Genomic DNA, 22,124 nt, shown 5'->3' on the forward strand with positions numbered 1-22,124 from the left:
GAACATAATTTCGTAATAATAAAAAGCATTTAAAAAAAAATACTTGATGCATGTATGTATATATCGTCAGTTTATTGGCACAAAGCTTTTAAGTCAAAAATCCTTCTGGCACTGAGAAAATCGACTATTTCGGAGTTTGAAGTAATTTTTCGGCCTAAATCATTCATTTTTTGGCTTAGCAAATTAAAAAAAAATCTAACTTTTGACTCCGCATTTTCTGTCCGTATACCAAGGATGTGTAGATAAGGGAAAATTAAAAAAAAACCAAAACATATATGATCTGAAAATTTATTCCTTCAATGATACATTACAGATGAATAAAAAAAAACATGTTTATATTTTTGCAAATTTTTGACAAAGCGTTCATACAATTTTAAGAAATTGAATATAAATGACATCCAACTGTCAAAATTTTGTTACAATAAAAGTAAATGACAATTTGAGGATAGAAACCAAAAAGAAAAAAAACATCAATAAAATTAGAATTTATACCAAAGCAAAATCAAAATAATAAGACACTTGTTATAATCAAATATCACAGCATTTTCCTCCAAAAATAATGTTTAGATGATTTTTACTATCAATATCATATTAATATACAATTCAAATACATCGTATTAATAAATAAATATTTTTTAATTTATAATTTTTGAATTAAATTATTAAGTGAAAATGACGTGATATTATTAAATGAAAAAAAAATAAGAATTTATTAATCTGAAACAATGAATGGGTCCATAATTTTGACCTGATGCAATATTGCAAAGTAAATGGAGACTGACAAATTTCATCAAAATGATTAAAATCCGTTTTAAAAATGCATGTTATGGTGCAAATAAAAATTAAGACATTCAATGAATTTATTATGCCATGATAAAATAAATTAAAAACTTTTTGGGAAAAAATATTTAAAAACATCGCATCATCAATACAATGTGTTTATATAAATTGCATAGACTCTTAACGATTTGTAATAATTGTATTCCAATTCGAACTTTGACTGTAAATGAGAAATATTTCTCAAACTGTGTAATAAAAACTTATCATGAGACCAGTATCAGAATTAGTAACCAATGAAAGCTGGTGAATGTAGTTTTATACATTTTATGGTAATACATGTTCACTTATCTCTAGAAAAACCTTTTTTTTTAATTTTGAACATGAAATTCGGTATGATCTGAATTATTGATATTGTCTCACATTTTATTCTGAATGAAACTAAAAACCCTAGAGAGTAAAAATTACAGTCTATAATGGAATGCCGAAATGCTCTCATAATTGAGCATCATCTTCAGATGGAAATTCCATGCACATTTTTTTAGGTAAACATGTCCTTTCTCCAGAAGACGATCGTTTCAACACCTCCCGATTTTTCGAATTGTCGTCTTCCTCTGCAGAAATAACAACAACAGGATTTTTGGATGTATTTGGTAAATTCGAAACATCTTCTGTAAAATCGCTTTTTTCTCCTTGGTCAACTAATTTGCTATTGTTCGATAATGTGTCTATTTTTTCGTCATCTGGAAGATTTAAATTATTTTCTTCTGTCAGATCAGTTGTATCTTTGGAAAGGTTATCGCATACATTGTCTGTGTGTGTCGCTTGTTCTACTCTTCTGGTCAAAGACTTGTATAATAATGAAATTTCATCGGGACTTGCCTGTAAAAACGTAAAAATGTTGGCATTATAAATAGGTAAGTAGTATTTCAAAAATACTAGTTGAATTTTAATTAAAAAAAAAATTACCATAATAAGGAAAACTTTAAGTTGCTGTTGCGAATCAGTAGCAGTAACTCTCAATGATTTAGAACCTGGTCTTTCAACTGTCATTCCATCCCATATCTAGAACATTATAAATTTTAATAAAAATACAAATTTAATAATATGTTTCTATTGTAAAAACCTCAAGTCAATTATTTTTGGAGTAACCTTTGTATTCAATAACACGCGGAATGAACCTGAAGATCGACATACAAGACGGGAACCAGTCTGTGAATCATTTAATCGTAACTGAGCTCTACCTCTTTCTTTCCATAGACCACCCTCAAATGCAAAAAGACGACAATTCATCTAGAACAATTTATTATAATAAATACTTGAATCATTTTTCATTTTTACCGAAAAATTGAGACAAACCTGTAGTTGATTTATTTCTCCTTCTTCACCAGTTAATACTCGTTGCGGTGGTGGTATTACAGGTCCTGAAGTGTCACGTACTCGTTCCCACGTTTGAGCTGATTTAGCTAGTGAATTCCCATCATCCTTAAAGTTAAATGACGATTACATACAAATAATTAATTTTATACACAGTTCCAAAACTTTACTTACTTTTATAGTTGGTTTATTGTCGGAAGAAGCCTGCACGGCTGCTGCAAACAAAAAGTCTGAAGCCCCATTAGTTGTACTATGTTCAGCAGAACTGGTACTAGTCCCTTCTCCGACATTTTCGGGACCGCCGACAATTCTTTCTTTTAAATTTTGTCCAAAAACAAAGCCGCCAGCTCTTGACAATCCAGTAGGTTTTGCTGTGGTGACAGTACCCCCAGCGAAACTTATGCTTTCTTTGGATGTGTGCAATGGTACAAATTTAGGAACTGCGTCATTTTCTTTAGTTTTATTAGTATCATTTGTGTTGTTTGAGCCTGTTTTAGATTCTTTTAATGCTTCATTGGGAGTTGAAGAAATAGATGCAAAAGGATTATCAATTTTACTCGAGTTGCCATCAGTTACGACTTTTGCGAAAGGATTATTCAAAACAGGAGCTTTTAAAAATTTGGGTTGTGCCAAAAAATTACTTCGCATCTTTGCCGCACTACTTCCACTGTTCAGATTATCTGAAAATTATAAAATTAAAATCAATTACACATCATATACACGATAAATCGTTTTATTACATAAAATTGGAGTAAATTAATATTTAAAAATTTTCTCAAAGCAAAAATTACCACTTCTACTTTATTACTTTAAGATGGGTCATGTTTGAGCTAAAGAATGAATCGAAATGAAAATGGAATTTTTTCTTTAACGATTTTTTCTTCAATAAACGAAAAAAAAATGAAATAATGTTCATTCATCACCGATAGGGCGCAATTGGATAATTTTTATTTAGTACTTTCCAATTATTTGGAGGCATTTCTATTGAACTAAATATTTTTACCAACAACAAAATCTAACCTACTGTTTCAATAGTTGAATTAACTTATGTATGTATGTACATAATTTTAAATTATATTTCAGATTCCAAAAGCCAAAAATTTTTGATTGCGTCCAAAAGTGACTTTAATACATTATCGTTTCTGACCAGCTGTTTCCAAATGAATTCGAATGATGATGGATCGTTCATCGGAGTCGTTTATTACCCACTTGCGCCCGACACTCTGAATATGAACCACATGGTACGAGTCAACCAAGTTGTAACGATGATTTTCATTACAATGTTGAAATCCAGTTATTTTCCAATTCTTCAACTGCAGTCAGCCACATTGAGTGAAAACATTTGTTAGTCTTCTGACCTCTCTCTAGTAGTAATCTAATGCCATTATTCTTTCTCTTTGTGAACAAGTTTTCAAAAATTGATGTTTTGCCTCCTATCTTCTGTTTGGGTCGTTTGTTAAAATTATATCTCTCATATAGTTATTCTAGTCAACTGTTCTTGGTTGTCTAAATCCTCCTTGGACAATTTGATGGATGTCAATTCAATGGCTCAAAAAAATAAGAAACGAACGGCTGTCATAAATGGTATATGACTGTGGCCAAACTAATTTCCATGTTGGATGTTGACTTTCTTTCTACGAGAGCTTCATTTCATGTTTTCTTGCACACAGCATCTTTGCTGCCAAGATTCCTCTCTTTTGTAAGAATGTCATGCCATCTTCTACGGTAGAACGTAGAACGAATAAGTTATTTTTAAAATCAAAAAAAAAAAAATATATATATATATATATATATATATATATATATATGTTGTTTTAAAAAAATGCCTCCAGATAATGGGAAAGTACCTACATAATATGTAGGAACGAAAATTTTTAATATTCATTTCAATTATGTGTAGATTACACTGATAATAATATTCATAGTTAGTTTTGGACCACTGTGGCATTACAGGAAGAACCTAATGCGCCACAATGGCCATAATAATATATTATTATAATAATTACACGGCACGAACTACGATAATAAAATTTAAATTGTCAAATTGTTATTTTCTTAATTTGAATGAGATGTATGAGTGGAATATTAATCTACTCTCTCCCATTTGGGCCTCACAGGGATGTTTTGTATTTGTAGCTTGTTCTTATTTATCGGAACAGGCTGCAGTTGTAAGACATTCCCTTCTTTGTATTTTTACTACTTATTAGATTACACTGTTCGACAAATGACAACTTTTTTTTGGTTCAGAGACGAGATATGACTTTTCTTATAGATGTATGCCCAGTGAACACGAATCTGGTAATAAAAAATGTTGATTGGCTCGAGATTTGGAGATATGTGTTTTTTGAATCGCGCGATTTTTCTATATCTTGGTGTTGTTCGGTCGATGTCTCAAAATCTGTCAATTTCCTGTTCAAAATGAATATTGGAATCTATAGTGGGATATTTTATCTTTCATTTGTAGTACTTTTCAGCTTTCAAATCTCTCTAAGTAGTCGTCCAGTTCAAATCAAAAGTCAAAAGTACGTATATTCACTTGGGATTTTTTCCCACTGTTAATACTATTTTATATTGAGTATTTTCTATTGAAACATGTTTATTGGGATAGTGTTCTGGTCACACTATTTTTTGTTTTCGTTTAAAAGGGTTAATTGGAAGTGTGCTGAATTTTAAATCGGTAAAATTGCGAGCTAAGAGCTCGTACTAGTATTTACACGAATCTGAATTGAATTAATAGGGATAATATATTAAATTGTCTTTGTATGAGAATTAAATAAAATTACACTTAAAAAAATCATATTTTGAGTATTCTTGTGGATTAACAACAAAAATTCTATTGATAACTGAGTTACCTCGATAAAATAAACGAATTTTTGTTATTAATCCACAAGAAAAGTCACATCTCGTCTCTGAACCATTTTTCGTGTCGAACAGTGATATCTTTATATTTTATTACTCATTTAAATTTTCATTTATCCGCTGTTTTATTACATTGCCACAATGGTACAAAACTTTTAAATAAAATAAAATAAATATTTGAAAGGGGCGCCAGTCCAATTTTCAGTTTCAAAATAATATTTCTGTTTGACTTAATTCAAAATAGTTCACTTTCTTTATTCGATGTGTCCAAAATGTCGGAAAATTAGAATAAACGTATTACAGTATTTTTAAATATTGTCAAACGTAAAAAAACATCTTCTAATAGATAATTTCGAAAGAGACTGTATGTATATAAGGTTAAAATGTTTGCTGGGAGCATCGAAAACAAATCAAAGTTTCTACGACGATGACATTGATATCGTCGAATATTATTTTTTTTCGATTTAAATAAATTTAATAAAAAAAACCAATGAATGTTTACTGTTAGATTGTTTTGTCATTTTCAAGCTGTTTATATGAAAATACCGAGCGAAGCCGGGTAAAAACACTAGTGTAATATATAATTTCGAGAGACTTTGTATGTATGTTTGTAAGTATCTTTAGTTGAAGCTTCGTAAAAAAAACAAAGTTTCTATGACAATTCAATTGTTTGAATATTATATTTTTTTCGATTCAAATAAATTTAATAAAAAAACAAATGAATATTTACTATTAGATTCGCCATGTTTACGCTGTTTATATTACAAATACGGAACGAAGCCGGGTAAAATCACTAGTATTTAACATTTCGGGAGATATTTCTCAAAATGAAGAAAAGTAAACTTATGCCTTTTTCAATTATAACGGCTCATATAATTGTACAAAGTAGTGTAAGTTAAAAATGACTGGTCGAGTATGTGAATTGAAACGTAACCATAGTGTACTGTCAAAGTAATGACAATAGAGATAATCATAAACAATTCGAAGATAATTTATTGCAGGTCACGAAATGGCAGAACGCTATCAGCGGACGGTCGTGGGCGGCAGTAGGTTATGTTGGATGTGGAAGTGAAAGTGGAAGTGGAAGTGGAAGTGGAAGTGGAAGGGAATGGCACAAACGCGCCAAGATTTGAGGTTATGTTGCGAAGCGGTGAGAAGCGGCGTAGCCGTACGACAGGAGTAGGCAGTAGGTTGATAGGTCGAGCGATGAGGAGCGATGGGGAGGGGAGGGGAGCGGAGCGGGGGAATACGAGTCGAGCGATACCGATACCGATACCGATACCGCTACCGATCCGATACCGACGCCGACACCGATACCAATACCTTTGCCGAGATCAGCCATCCCTGGGACCCGGCCTCCGTACTCCGGACTCCGAACGGGCAATTCGACGCGATACGACAATCCGCTAGCCACCACCGCACCCGCACCCGCACCCACACCTGCACCCGCACCTACCCACTGCTGCCAACGCCACACTCGATGCCGCACTATTTATTATACTTTGCTCTGTCACCGATGAAGCTGTCCTCGGCCCGATAGAAAGAGGCGGGTTACTTGCTACTCTCATCAAGTGGACAAATATTAATTATCTGAGGCACATGATACTTTGATAACCATGGGAAAATAGAAGGAATAAAATGGATTTGGAGAAAGAAGATTATGCGCATGTGAACTGATATGAGCGCCGAAGAATTGTTCCGAGCTGCTGAAGACCGAAGAATGCGGATATTTACCGCAGGTACCGGATTCTGGTATATGTACTGTGGCGGCTCGCTATACGACATGGTCGAGTTTGGTCACCTTCCTGCGAGTGGGGACCAGCTCGATTGTGTTCGGAGTTAGCTACCTCACTCTGCCTTCAGCTGTCATAAATAAAATGCGTGCATTAACATGCCAGTCGTCTCATTCGTCCATCCCCCATAACTGGTGACCCCCGACATCGAGCCACGCAGCCTCGATTAATTCAGCATGCCGCTGCTCATCCCTGCCTCGCCGAGCCAGGCGGGAAAGCTACCCGCCGCGCCGCCATCGTCAATTAACGAGCAGACACGGCTACCTACCTATGTACCTACCGACTAGAGTCCAGCCACAACGTCGATGACAGGTGCTTAATAAAAATGGGGGAGCGAATGAGACGACGATCTTGACAGCTGGATGTGGAGTCATGCGCGATCCAATACACATAGAACGGTCATCCAGCACCACAAGACATACACCACCTCAGCACCATCATCATCATCAAGGTCCCGTCCGTCCCCACGAGCGTCGTCACGCCGGACGGGCGACAGTGCCACAACACCTCCACGAACCACAACGACTCACGGTCCAGCTTGGAGTATCATCAACCACATCGATGCCCCTGCCGCCCCCGCCACCCCACCAACCGACATCAGCCTCGGAAGAGCGGCGACGGTGCATCATCGCATCGCCACGACCACCGGACGACCCACCGTCCTGCTCGCGACGTATCCGCCCTTGAATGTACCGACCATTCAGGGCGGTACACCTACACAGCGGATGACCCACGTCAACAAATTTCTTTCTCTTTCTTTGTGTAACAATAATTTTTTTCCTTTTGTAAAATTTGTTTCTTTGTAATTTTTGTATCGCTGATGCTGGGGGGGGAGTGATGTGGCGGCTCGCTATACGACATGGTCGAGTTTGGTCACCTTCCTGCGAGTGGGGGCCAACTCGATTGTGTTCAGAGTTAGCTACCTCACTCTGCCTTCAGCTGTCATAAATAGAACACGTGCATTAACATGCCAGTCGTCTCATTCGTCCATCCCCTATAGTACATATAATTTCGTATACATAAAATGTTTTATAAGATACTTACTATATTTGTTTGTTTGTTCGTGACAGTCAATTTAATAAAAAAAACAAATGAGTATTCAACTAAATTTATATAAAATAAAACTATTCAAATAAATTTAATAAAATGCTTACTTTTAGATTAGTCATGTTTAAGTGGTTTATATTAAAAATACCGATCGAAGCTGGGTAATACAGCTAGCTAAATATATATTTTTTTAAAGTTTAACATATGTCTCAATACGTTCTTACATTTTTTACTCAGTTAATAATAATGACATCCATGAATCTCGAAAAAACCCAACAGATAGAGTGTGGGGTTCTGTCAAATGTGGAAATAAGTGGAGATGAAGAATAAGCCGATATTTTATAGAATCTGGTCGAGTTCATCTGTCGAACGACATAACCGATGGACGTGACCCCTTGACTATTATTCCAGATTTGTTTCGTTTCCGCTATAAGGTAGGAATAAATTTTAAATGATACGCAATTTGTTAGTTTCGTGTTGGGTCGAAATATAGCGTTGAAGCGGAGTGCGGAGTGAGAACCGACGTATATAAAAACTAATAATTAAAATTAATCTAAAGCTGGTTTTTCAATGATTGCTCTTTTGATTTTATAATCTTAAACTATTATCGTTACATATCACAACCAACCATACCAATGTCTGGAGAGCCAATAGTGTATTGGTAAGACCAGTTGCGTATGAGCATTTTAAATAAGAGAAATACCAGAGTTTTTGGCCATACAGGATCCAAACGATAGCCGTTTATCACTTGAATTAAAATGATACATAATCGCTGATCGACAGCAAATTAGTAAAGTGCCACCAATTAGTAATTAATGGGAAAACCATCGAAGGTACAAAAAGCAACCGACGTCTATAAAATGCTGTTACAGATCTCTTAAGACCAAATTGTTAGTGTCAAAGTGACAGCTTGAATTGCGTGGTACGTCTATTTATTATCCAGTATTATTTTGAAAAAGTTCGTATCATTCGGTTAGTACACACATTAAAGCATATTAAAATGAAATGCTGTAAATATGATTTATATATGGTGCCAGGAATGTCATTTGAATTGTAGGCGTTCGTTTGTGAAGTTTAATTTGAAGTGCTTAGAATAATATAATTATTGATTTGTTACAGACTACTAAAACATGTTGACCTTGACTGAAGAAGTTTTGGGAACAGTCGTTCGATATGGATTGTATGCTGGCGCTCTATTTCAAATGGTTTGCTTAGCCGCATGTGTTACATTACCTGATCATTCGAGTGATCATAATTCCACTAAAGTAAACAATTGCTCTTAAATTAAAAACGAGTAGAATCGACATCCCATAAACATAGTATGAGAATGTTTTAATTTTTATAGGGTGCAGACAGTGATGAATGCAGCTCAGAGCAGTCTTCTCCGGGCCGCCGTCCTCATCACCGACCGCGTAAACAAGACAAGAAGAAGAGACGCTAGCTCAAACAGATTTAATTGATCAACAAATTACGTATTTGACCTCAAAAATTAAACTAAAGTATCTCATTCAAATGTACATAACATCAAATGCATATATATGTATGCATACACACATATGAAATATGCTTTTTTTTTTTCACTGACAAATGCAATCTCATCTTTGACTGAGGTCCTAAATCGTAATTATTGATTTAATTAATTGCGATGTGAAACAATATTTCCTATATCAACTTTTATTTCAGAATATGCATTTATTTTTGCTTTTTATTTAATATATGTATATGTATATTACTTTTTATATAAAATGTTGCTATACATATAATTATATTTATATGAATAGCAATTTTTTTTTAAATACTCATATTTAATTTGTACTGTGTCAAGTAAATATCTATATGTATTAAAACGAATGCTTGTATGTTTGTAAGTCTGCGATTTATGGCCAGTTTTCAAATTTAGTATTACTAAATTTGGTATACTTTCTGAAGGTACCCCTAATTAGACCTCAGACCGATTTTGCAAGGGCTCAGAGCTATAGATTAAAGGGCTCCGATAGAAAATTTTCGAGCTAGTGTGTTTGCTATATGATTCCACTGCTTTTAATATAAAACTGTCAAACTAGATATACTTACATACATATAATACTATCTCATGGTAATATGAATAAAACAATATTTGGATTTTGAAAGGGGTTGGAAAACGTCAGCTGCGCCTGGTAATTCATCTAGTATACATAGTATACGTTTTATACAAAACATAAATGATCAGAAATAATGAAACTTTTAATATTATTTGCATTTATTTTTGTTTGGTTCGTTCAAAGTCAAATATTTACAATACATAACGTTTTAATGGTTTTAGAAAATTTGGCTATTGTCATATTGTAATATTGAAATAATATAATCAGTAGAAAGAATAAGCCCCGTTATGTCCCCCTCCATAATATTCGCCATCAATATCGTAACCAATATCATAATCTGAATACTGAAGTGGTGCATTGTAATTTGATGATACTGAAACATAAAAATTATTTATTGATGATCAAAACTTCTTCTCTTTAGTTTTATTAACGAAAATTATAAATTACTTACAAAGTGGCGCTGCAGTAGCATAAACTACTTTTTTGCTTAAAACTGGTATTGCTTTAGGAATAACTGGTAGAATAGACTTAGCATAAACTGGAATTATCGGCTTAGGAATAGCAATTGGCTTAGCAATCGGCGCATGGTGCAAATTAGGTCCACTCTTCGACACAACAGCATTGAATCCATGAACGGGATCTGCTGTATAATCGACAGTTCGCACAGATCCATCTGGTTCGACTAATGAATATTGACCTGAAAATGCAATACATAATTATATTTGTATATATGAATGTACATAGGTATATTTTACCTATTAGTAAATATCAAATCGGTGTATAGAATGTAGAACACATTATTTCTTATTGTAGAGCACTATGGCGCTTTTGGATGTAGTTCATATTTATATAAACTGACTGAATATGTGGAAGTAATGTATTTATAGACAAGTAAACATTTTAATATCTTGTGAAATGCATACTCAATCCAATGTTTGAATTTGCGTGCTTAAAAAAATTGTTTTTGTGTTTATATGAGAATATCTTGTAGTATTATTTTGTAATTAATATAATAAAAAAATATATAAAATATGTATATATTTACTACCTTTTACAACGTCTCCATCTCTTGTTTCATGTTGAGATTTAACGTCGCCTGTTGAGTGGTCCGCCACTCCATAATTAAAAGCATATCTTGGATGATCCTGAAGTTTTTAAATATCATACATATATATTTTTAAGATGCAATATATAACACGTAATTGATTATGCGTGCTGTTTTTCAATTGTAATCTTTTTTCGCATATATTTATATGTATAGGTACGTACATACATAGTTACAATGAACAATAGCGACTAGATTTCATTCACACGCATCCCTTTATCGCATATATATTCATGCTTGTTTATATACACAAAAATTAAAAACAGCTTAAGTCTCATGAGAAAGTTGTCAAAAGTGAAAACAGTTTATCGTTTATTTATTAATTATTAGTTTCGTTAAAATATTCTAACGATTAATAAAAATGAATGCTTCTCAGACACTTTTTAGCACCTTGATAATAAAGTAACAAGTTTTTACTTTCATAATTTTTAATTTGTAATGGTTGTATAAATTAACAATGCCAATTAATATTATACTGATAAATAAACCTTCCAAAAAGAAAAAAATCGAAGTTCAAAATTTGTGGAACACTTTAATTCTCTGTAACGTAGGCAATGTCTCTGTTATGATGCCTACGGACTAAACCAACTTTTTTAACCAGCAGGATAAAACCAGTAGCGTACAAATTATTGAAATTAATATTAAATTAAAAAATTGAAATTAAATATCAAAATTAAGCTAAAGAGCGAGATTGAGCTAAAATTAGATCATCGTTGATGTTTTGAATTACAACAATGTTTTGAATTACGACGATACGCATTTAAAACCAGAGAAATATTATAATTTCTCTGCTTACGAGCGAAAAAAAATCTTGTTATTATTTCTTAAAAGTCGTCACGATATATTACTGTATTTCGACCGTCGATGATCTATAAAAAAAACAATTCACAAAAAACCGCGTGATTTGTCAAAGGGGTTTTTTTTCTTTCGTCGAAATAAAATTAATAATCACACATTATCCGATAAATTTTACCTCTGAAATGATTTAATTACTTGATTTATTTCGACGAGAGAAACAATTGAAGAATAAAAAAATCCGTTTGATAAAACCGACAATGCAACGAATCGGCAACTGTCGTTGGATCACCCATACTAATACATGATATATTCTCAGTAACTGTGCTTTACGGGGAAGTAAAAATAATAATTCTTAGATTTTTTTTCGATCTTAGTGCGTATCTTCGTAAGTCAAAACATTTTAAGTCGAGGATTACCTGTATGTGATTGTTGATGATCTAATTTTATGTCAATCTCGAAAATTTATTTAAATTGTGTACGTTCTGTTTTAACTTTCAATATTTAATTTTAATTTTAATATAATGATTCTAATTTTATTTTGATATTTGAATTTTATTTTAATATAATAATAATAGTTTGAATTTTGATATTTAATTTCAATTTTTAAATTTAATTTTTATTTCGATATTTTGTACGCTACTGGTTTAAAAAGTTGGCCCAGAGACCGTTCGTTGGTTTGGTTTGTACGCACCATTATGTATATGATAAAATGATAATTTATGCATGTCTTATATAAAAATAAAATCATCGATCAAGAAATAACCTACATACAAGTACTATAAAGAATTAAATGAACGACACTCAAAAATGTATTTCAAGTCATAGAAATATAAATTCATAATTACATCTTAAAATTATTATAGGTAATCAAATTATATTTATCAATACAGTGATAAAGTATCTATTATATCTTCGTACAATTAATTTGCTAAAAACAGTTATTACATGTATGTAATATACTGTTTTTAACATACTTGTTATTACATGTATATACTATACTAATTTAGCATACTTGTATATTACATACATTACATGTATGTAATATACAAGTATGTATGTGTACATAAATATATGTAGCTATAAAATACGATGAAAATATTTGCTTTTTGTATGTGAGTATGTGACGAAATATGCGTTTTCTGCTACCCAATTTATTTATTTAAACGCATTTACCAAATATTATTTTAATATTTTTAGTTGTAAAATAATTCAAACGAATAAAAAATAACGAGGAAAAAGCATGTTTTCCACGTGAATTGCAGCTTTTTCATCGGTTAGCTTTCATATATGTATGTACATCAAAAGTAAATAATTGCAAAACTTACATAATAATCCACATCGTATTTTGAATATCCTGGCCTGGCGAATACATTGCCGAAAAATAAGCTCAAACCAAACACAATAACGAAATTATTTATCATGTTGAAATAGCGCTAAAGCAAATATGTTGGAAACCCGGATAGTTTATAAATTTTGCGCGTCTTTATGCGAAAATTAAAATCGCGAGTGTAGTGCCACTTTCGGCGGGTACTCGAAGGCTTTTGGAAAAACTTGGAGGCGAGTATGCATTTATAAATGGCCTTATTTTCCGTACAACGGGGAAATAAAACTGGTGGGGCAAAGGAAAACCTTCTGACACACTCTGTAACCACCTGAATGAACCGACAACAAAAGACAATTTGTACCTACTGTTTGGGAAGACTACTAAACGCTGATGTCTCCTGGAGAATTTTTCTATTCAAGTAATCTAGGACTGAGATGATTTACTTGTTCTTTTTACTTTATCTATGTAAGTAGTAACAATATATTATAATATGAAGTTTTGTGATCACGAAAATTAGAACCTCAAATATATATATTTTTTATATACAAGTAAAACAAATGAAAAAAACAAGATTTAATTTTATAAACATTGTGATGTATCAAAATGGGTTTGGTGCAAACGATCGAAAAGCGCCAGACAGATTGAACCACAGATTAACTGGATGGCTGCTTTAAACGCAATTCTCGACTTCACGAATGCAAAATTGCACATCAGATGACGAGCAACCTTTCGATGTGCACATATGCAATTATTAAAATGGTAATTATTAAAATTGAGTTGGATCTATCTGGCGAGTTTTTAATAATTTAATAAGGAAAAATTCGGAACTTAAGTATCAGAAGCACAGAACGTATACAGGGTAGGTAAGTCGGGACTTCGGGTAGATTTCACTTAGTGTAAGTGCGAGCAGTGCGCACGCATAAGGTACACGTGTCGTTAATCTGTGGTTTAGTCTGTGTGGCGCTTTTCGATCGTTTGCACCGCATCGATCAAAAAATGTATATTTTTATTATTTTTGTCTTGATTCAACTTTAAATAACTTTTAAGGTCTGACCGCACTATACGACAACCGAACGATCCTTCACTGCGTAACAGTACGCGACCAAATACTGTTTGTATGAAATTGTATGAGGCATATCGCACTGCGCGACAGTCGCATGACGTAGAAAGACATCTTGCGACAAAGTTGACTTTTCGACCAACTTTGACGCAAGGTGTCAAGGAGTGGGGGGGTTGCCTTGCGACAATTATTCTCCTTCTTCATATCGTGACTTTGAAATAGCATGTAGCCATAATCTTTTGGATTTTCTCGATTGTTCTTCTTCCTCGCATATCAAAGATCCTATAATAGCGTCCGTTTCGTCCATTTTGCTCTGAGTTATCGAACGAATGATTGACATAATCTGTCGTTCAAGTGCGGTTTACCTAATATAATAATATTGTCGCACACTGTTGTGAAGTGTCGGATCGCTCGGTTGTCGTATAGTGCGGTCAGACCTTTAGAGCATTCATGGTACTTAAATTGAATCCATAGTATGTATTTATCTCAAAAATAAAAATAAATATTCACGTTTTGTATTCTGCCATAGTTAAAACCAATTGCACAATCCACGCTAAATACTCTCGTATGTTGGGAAAAATTCTCACAGTTTATCTGCACATAGGTGCACATGGCGGTTCACATTTTTTGATTTTGACGTTAAAAAAAAAGATTCAATCAGAGAACCAATGCGGGGCACTAAATCTTGGTCTCGACCTTGGGTCGAATCCCAAATCTATGTATTCGAACCCATTTTGCCTATACATACGTCACGACCAAAATGGAAGGTCATCATATTGTGGCAATTCTTTGGTAATGATACGTTTTCTTCGACTCTTAATAAAGTGACATATGTACTTCCAACATGCATTATGGAAAAATATGAGTTTTGCTATAATCATTCTACCTCGCAAAGTTTTGCAATTTAAATTGTTCCAATGAAAGTAAAATTGTTGTCATTATTTAATAATGAACAGTATTTTTCCAATTAGGAGCATAATATAGAAACATTTTGTAAGTAACATTTTCCTTCTTGACGGTGGCAGTGTTCGCCATAGTAAATTAGATGTGAACTATTGACGCTTGTTGTAACAAACTTTTTAGCGTGTAGAACATTTCGAGCGTGTGAAACTTGGCCAGTTGCAATGTGCATTTACTCGTATTAGTATGTAGATGTAGTATACATATATGTACTTTTAGCACACGTCAAAAAAAAAAAAAAACACATTAGGACACAAACATTATGATGATGAAATATTTTGTTCTTTCGTACAAAACTTTTACCTAAGACATGTACAACAAGTACATCGTAATATATTCATTATTCTTTCATTTCATTTTTGGTTTTAAGTATCATTAGAATTCACATACATATATGTGCGTATGTACATATGTATGTACTAATAAGATAATTGAAAATGTGAAGCTTCTATTATATTATTTAAAAGCTTGTAATATAACAGTTGTCATTTATACAATAAAAATATACATTTTGCGAGTAGAACATACTGTTATCAATAATTATTTCATTATTTAAAGTTATCTTTAAAATTATTAATAATTAATAGTACCAAAAACTTTCATAATGTATTTTGCTATCGTACATGCAATGCAGATATTTGCATTATCATTGAGTGAAAATTGCAAACAAAATTTTTAGGATTGAAGGGCATTGGGTAAATTTGTTGGTTTTGAAAGTCAAATAATAAACAATTACTAATAATAATCAAATAATAAATTTACCACAAGTATTAAAATTTCAAAGATTTCCCACGTGTTATATTTCAAAATACAGCACACTCTCGATTATCCGGGCTAATACTTGGGAGGAAGGGCACGGATAATTGAAAAACACGGATAATCCGAATCATCAAATTTTGACTTGGTTGCAAATATGATCTGCTCTGAACACACGCACTTGTTACTTCTTCGCTGATCAAAAACGACTGAAAGAATTAACGCAATAGTAAAAGACATTTAAAAAGGGAACGAAAAACATTTCTTTGTGACATCATTTGTTTCAAATAACACGCCTGCTTAAGGTTGCAAGCAAACGGTGAGTCTCATAATCAAATAAGAAAAAAATTTAATTAATTTAAAAAATATATATTATTATTTTTCAAGCACGGATAATCCGCAAACCAGATAATCCGCACCTGCATAATGGAGAGTATACTGTACTCCAATATTGTTGACAAATATAAATACATACTTATTAATGTATTACATATTGTTTCAAAAATGAAATACATATGTACATACATAGGTATACCTCACGGCACCGAAAGTGAAAAGGTCGAAAAAGCAAATATCGGAAGGCAAAGATCGAAAATCGAAAGATCTTAGGTCGAAATATCAAAAAAAAGGGTGCATGGTAACGGTACTATGTATATATAATATATATGAGTGGCATGCGGTGAAATTATCTCTCTTTTTGTCATACAGCCTTGTTTAATGTGCGCGCGCAGATACAGCAGGAAAAGCCTGTTCCTCTTGTTCCTGTTGTATCCTTCTATAGCAAATGAAGTGAGGATGTACGACGGGGGGAGAGAGAGTTTACCGCACGCCACTGATATGTATAATTATATATATAAATAATTAATATATATATATAATATATAATATATATATATATATATATATATATATATATATATATATATATATATATATATATATATATATATATATATATATATATATATATATATATATATATATATATATATATATATATATATATATATATATATATATATATATATATATATATATATATATATATATATACTAACCGTTTTTCATTTGCCAGCAGCATAGCTCGGACGTTAAGCTTCTGCTTACCGTCAAGAAGGTGCCGGGTTCTATCCCTGAATGAAAATGAATTTTTCAGAGTATGCTGTTGGTCAGACCTGGATTTGTGACTTCAGGTTGATCGTTTCCTTATCAGAGTTTGCCAATTTTCTCTGATTTCATTGTTGAAACGGTTCCCGGAAAAAAAAATTGGCTAAAAATCCTTCCTACCTACTATGTCACCACTATTTGAAAAATTTGATTGATGTACAATAAAAATTTATGTACAATTCATAGATGTCTCGTTAATTTGCGAGTTTTTTCAGTGTCTCGCAATTCAACGACTTATAATAAAAATGCTGTATTTGTATTTGTAATTGGCCAGGAAGGCGCATTGGGATTTACCTGTAAGGCCTTCCTGGTATATATGTAAAATAAAAAATAAAATAAATAAAATATGTATGCATGGTAAACGAAAATTTTCGACTTTTTCACCGTCGACTTTTTTACGGTCAGCTGTTTGGCGCCTAACCTCGAAAGATTAAATTCAGAAAAATTCAAAATGCAATTATGTAATCCATGTGGTTGGTGATGCAATTGGAATACACGTTTAAAAGTTTCATTATTGAGACGTGCGAAATTTAATAAAATTTTCCGGCATTAAGGACGTATTGTTGTCAGGTATGCAGCTTCCCAGTGAAGTGTAAACTGCGTTAAGCTTATCATAAATTGTTATAATTAAATCACCCTTCCTGGTTGTCTTATCGGCGTGTTAGATCACCGAATACATTTAGTAAAAAATGTAATAAGTAAAAAAATGAAAATCAAAAGTATGAGACAGAGGAAACAATCGGTTTTGGCCACAACACATCAAAATACGTGCTGTTCAACGATTTTATTTATAATGTAATTTATATTCATGAATTTTATAAAGAAATTATTTAATTTGAATTTATCAATAAAATACCTAATAAAGAAAATAATAAAAACGAGTCGGAGTCGGTTGATTTTTTACGATTCCGAATCCGCTTGAAATGCTCCGACTCTACAACTCCAACTCCAACTCCAACACAGCCCCATAAAAAAACTAAATATATTAATGGACTGAAAACTGCATACATCTAATATATAATTTCGAAGGAGACTTTGTGTTTATGTATGTAAGTTTTGGTTGTAGAATCCGTGAAGTTATCGAACAAATCAAATTTTCTATTGATGTCGATTTCGATTCCGATTCCTTTTTAAATTCCGGTTCAGGATTCCTTTGTCAGTTCCAGATCCGGATTCCTTTGTCAGTTCCGGATCCAGATTCCTGTTTCAGTTCTGGATCCGGATTCATGTTTCAATTATAATTCCGATTCCGGTTCCAATTTCAGTTCCAACTCTCTTATACATATATATTTATAAAAAAATTCTGATTGGCTATCATTATTTTTTTTTCTATTCGGATACATTTAATAAAAAGAACAAATGAATTTTTACTATTAGATTAGCCATGTTTAAGCGGTTTATATTAGAAATACCGAGCGTAGCCGGGTAAAACCATATTCAAAAACTTCCGTATAAAAACAAACATCACATTTTATTACATGCTATTAAGTTAAGAAATGTTTTTGTAAAAAAAATATAAACATACATATGTACATATATTTAGAATTGCGTGGGAAATCGAAAATATTTATTGGTTAATTTCTCATTTGTTACAAAATATTACGCACTAAAATAATTTTGTACCATATTGTAAGCCATATTCATATTCTCATACATATTAACAAGTATTATATGTATGTATGTATGTAATCCATTGTTTAAATATAATAATGTGTATTCGCCGCATAACTTGTTGTGTAATGGCAAAGTATATATTGGAATTATTAACTTGAGGTGTACTTAATGTAATGCTTAACAACACTAACTTCAAAAAATTCTTAATAAATACTTACACACATTTAATAATGAAAAAAATCATATGCAAATATCAATCATGATTCTTATATCAAAAAAAAAAAAAAAATAATGCAATGGTCTTTCTTTCACCATCTCTTTCTTTCTTTCCTTTCGACCAGCACCAATTAAAACTCTTATGCATCCATACATAGTACATACATACATACATATGTATATGTTTTGCACATATATTTTTTAGTCCATTGTTTCTGAAAATTGATCCGTGGAAGAACTTCTTCACTTTTATTGGCCATAAACACATATTTTTTAACCGTCTGATCATATCTTAATAGCTGAATCTCACCTATTGTATACACGTGATCCCATTTGTCTCAGTGATAAACTACTTTAATTTATTTTTTTGTTTGAAACGTAAGCTTCCGCATTGTTATTACAATCTCATTACTGATATGTTTTTTTCCAAAAAAAAAATCTTAATTATGCTGTGACTCTGGGCAGAAGTCGACTTAAATTTGTCTTTGTCTGTTATCAGTTTGTGTAAAAAATACAAATATCTATTTTTAAACAAAAGTAGTCAGCGGAATTCAAACGCCCATAATACACAATAACCCTGATTGAGCTTGCATGATTAAGATGTCCCCACATATATGATACATAGTTTATTGAACAACTTTGACATTTGCTAATTTGTTTCCGGTTGAAATGCTATAGTGCCAACTAATTTTAAAATGATACAGCAGTTGTTCATATTCAATGCCAAAAATTCATAATAAGCTTTAGCAAACTATAAATACAAAGTTTTATACATTTGTAAAATGATATTATTATTAGTAACATATTATATCAAACGATATATATTATACCCGTTATATACTCAAGGAAGCTCTCAACAATTTTTTTTTCAAAATAATCACGGGAACATGAAAAATGACGATTTTACGAAAATAACGCTCTTTCCATACAAACACCCATTGCGAGCGCAATGCGCTCTGTATGGGAAATTTCTAACGAAATTACGACTTTGAATTCTCGTTAATAAGTCAAAACTTCTAAACGACCCAAATAAACATGAATATTAGCGATTATTTTTTTTTAATAGTAGTAATCAAAACTTTTCCCGAATAAGATATAAATGAAAAAAAAACTACCTTCCACTACGTCAGTAGTCGGCAAACTCATTAATTAACAGAGCCAAATATCAACAGTACAACGATTGAAATTTCTTTTGAGAGCCAATAATCATATATATATAAAGACGGTAACCTGTGTGTGTGTGTGTGTGGGTGTGTGTGGGTGTGTGTGTGAATGAATGAATCGATAAAATATGAATGAATCGATAAAAATCGATAAATTCATTTTTCGACGAGACGACTTTGTCGCGACTCGAACCGACCCTCCGTCCAAACGCAATGTCCTCACGAGCCCGCGCCGCACGCCATATCCTCGCCCAGAATACGTGTTGTAAATATACATCATATGTATATGCACGTAATTTGTTGTGTAGTAATAATATTCAACGTTACGAGGTCAATGCCCGTTTGTGTATAATCGGAAAATATTAAATGTTGTTAACGTTAACTTTAAGAATTGAAAATTAATACAAATAAAGAATTGAAAACTATCTATGAGAGTCTACGAAAATAACGGTTCCGGTTCCGGATTATTTTTTAGTTTTATACGGGTATATAATAATTTTATACCCATGCGATATTTCATCGGGCTATTCACTTTTAATATAATATACATATAGCCAATACAACTCAATAAACTTAATTTAAAGTTTTAAGTCTTAATTAAACTATAGGTACACTGAATAAAACTTGATATCATACTTAATTAATAATGATCTTCTTTATTGATTAAAATCAGGGGCGTCATTTCAGCTTTTCCCGGGGGGGGAAGCAAAATTTCCCAGGGGGGGTGTATTATTTGTTATCCACATCTGTTTCTGAGATAAGCGATAACAGTAATAGAAAGGCAATTATATTCAACAATTTGTTTCGTAGGATAAACGAGTTTTACAATAATATCTTTCAGAGCAAGACATAATTTATATATTTGGGAGTTAAAATTTTTTTTCTGGGAAAAATCGACGTGTTTATACTTGACAGTGTTCTAAAGAATTTAAATATTCTTTTTTTGTTGGTTTAGTATTCAAATTCAAATTCATAATTATACATCAAACAACGTGGATAGTCCCATTCAAATTAAGAGGGGCGGTTGCCCACCCATCCATACAATTAATTCATGACAATGACTGAAAAACACTTGATGTGAACAATGGACTTGCATCTCATTGGAAAGTCTAGTGACTAGATTCATCGATGAAAACCCAAAATTCACGTTTTTCGCTCCGACCTAATATAGTACGTACATAGATATATGTACATATGTGCGTATTTTACAGTCCAAGTATACATTTTGTCTGTCTAGGACCACTGGATACGACTAGTATTAGCATTTGATTGGAACTATCGGGGTCGAACCGCAGTCAGTCGGCCATTGTGGCTCGTCGGGTGTGTGCGAACCACATTGTGTTGGCCACACGTTCTTCCAGACAAAAACTATTGAATTTTTGAAAGATTTCTCATTGTCCGTTTGCGCAAGTGTCGCACATTGTTGTCCGCTCAATGCCAGCCGGCCATTAATACACGTAAATAAAGGCCGGGACGCATGAGCCGGTTGCGCCACGCTAATATTCGCTACGCCTTTCCCTGCCCCTTTTTCCGAACGCACATTGTTATACTTTCAAGTGTTGACTTACACCACTATTGTCTTCTCTTGATGAACGACCTAACCGTCTACGTTCCATATATGTATGCTCTGCAACAGCCGTTGCACTCACCAAGTTGCTATATATTACTTTAAATTGAATGAGTGAAAACCACGATAAACTTAAAAAGGGGATAGCTCTTAGGGGAAGGACAACATTCAGTTAATTGTCATTGTTATTGACAGGTTATTCGAACTATCTTCAAAACATGCAGTTATTTCGAAATATTTTTTAATGTGCGCTCATACGTGCTTACGTACTTATATATCTAATATATAATTTCGAAAGAAACTTTGTATATACATATGTATGTATATGTAACATTGATTGGGAATTCGTAAAAAACACATTCGATTTATTTTTTTTCAATTCATAGGCGTCGATTCATTTTTTTTTCGATTCAAAGGATTCGAAGGCGCTGGGGGGGGGGGGGGGGGCACCGGATTCTGG

The 22,124-nt window shown here is 32.7% G+C and overlaps 3 protein-coding genes across 3 annotated transcripts; 1 reads left to right on the top strand and 2 right to left on the bottom strand.

Moving 5' to 3' along the window:
• Window positions 1–272: 272 nt before the first annotated feature.
• RanBP3 (ran-binding protein 3) lies at window positions 273–6,497 on the bottom strand. The gene is made up of 6 exons (XM_077432384.1): window positions 6,337–6,497; window positions 2,329–2,834; window positions 2,137–2,262; window positions 1,930–2,070; window positions 1,747–1,842; window positions 273–1,659 (listed from the first exon to the last, which is right to left on the bottom strand). Exons 1-6 carry the CDS (start codon window positions 6,353–6,355, stop codon window positions 1,273–1,275), a joined length of 1,275 nt encoding a protein of 424 aa, XP_077288510.1. The 5' UTR covers window positions 6,356–6,497; the 3' UTR covers window positions 273–1,272.
• Window positions 6,498–8,716: 2,219 nt separating this feature from the next.
• LOC143911951 (uncharacterized) lies at window positions 8,717–10,948 on the top strand. Its single transcript, XM_077431055.1, has 3 exons — window positions 8,717–8,825; window positions 8,973–9,118; window positions 9,199–10,948. Exons 2-3 carry the CDS (start codon window positions 8,984–8,986, stop codon window positions 9,292–9,294), a joined length of 231 nt encoding a protein of 76 aa, XP_077287181.1. The 5' UTR covers window positions 8,717–8,825; window positions 8,973–8,983; the 3' UTR covers window positions 9,295–10,948.
• On the bottom strand, window positions 10,105–13,496 carry LOC143911927 (uncharacterized). The gene is made up of 4 exons (XM_077431029.1): window positions 13,163–13,496; window positions 10,983–11,079; window positions 10,386–10,631; window positions 10,105–10,307 (listed from the first exon to the last, which is right to left on the bottom strand). The coding sequence occupies exons 1-4, from the start codon at window positions 13,256–13,258 to the stop codon at window positions 10,198–10,200; spliced, it is 549 nt and encodes a 182-aa protein (XP_077287155.1). The 5' UTR covers window positions 13,259–13,496; the 3' UTR covers window positions 10,105–10,197.
• Window positions 13,497–22,124: the final 8,628 nt, after the last annotated feature.

The sequence above is a fragment of the Arctopsyche grandis genome, chromosome 1 (genome assembly GCF_051622035.1).
Source record: "Arctopsyche grandis isolate Sample6627 chromosome 1, ASM5162203v2, whole genome shotgun sequence".
Classification (NCBI taxonomy): Eukaryota; Metazoa; Arthropoda; class Insecta; order Trichoptera; family Hydropsychidae; genus Arctopsyche; species Arctopsyche grandis.

Excerpts from the sequence above, each read along its gene's own strand:
- RanBP3 (XM_077432384.1), bottom strand. Across the intron at positions 2,263-2,328 it reads ACAATAAACCAACTATAAAA|GATGATGGGAATTCACTAGC; the intron begins GTAAGTAAAGTT and ends TTTAACTTTAAG. Across the intron at positions 1,843-1,929 it reads GCGTGTTATTGAATACAAAG|ATATGGGATGGAATGACAGT; the intron begins GTTACTCCAAAA and ends ATAATGTTCTAG.
- LOC143911951 (XM_077431055.1), top strand. The coding sequence starts at position 8,984 with ATGTTGACCTTGACTGAAGAAGTTTTGGGAACAGTCGTTCGATATGGA. Across the intron at positions 9,119-9,198 it reads GTGATCATAATTCCACTAAA|GGTGCAGACAGTGATGAATG; the intron begins GTAAACAATTGC and ends TAATTTTTATAG.
- LOC143911927 (XM_077431029.1), bottom strand. The coding sequence starts at position 13,258 with ATGATAAATAATTTCGTTATTGTGTTTGGTTTGAGCTTATTTTTCGGC. Across the intron at positions 10,632-10,982 it reads AGATGGAGACGTTGTAAAAG|GTCAATATTCATTAGTCGAA; the intron begins GTAGTAAATATA and ends TTGCATTTTCAG. Across the intron at positions 10,308-10,385 it reads TGCTACTGCAGCGCCACTTT|TATCATCAAATTACAATGCA; the intron begins GTAAGTAATTTA and ends TTTATGTTTCAG.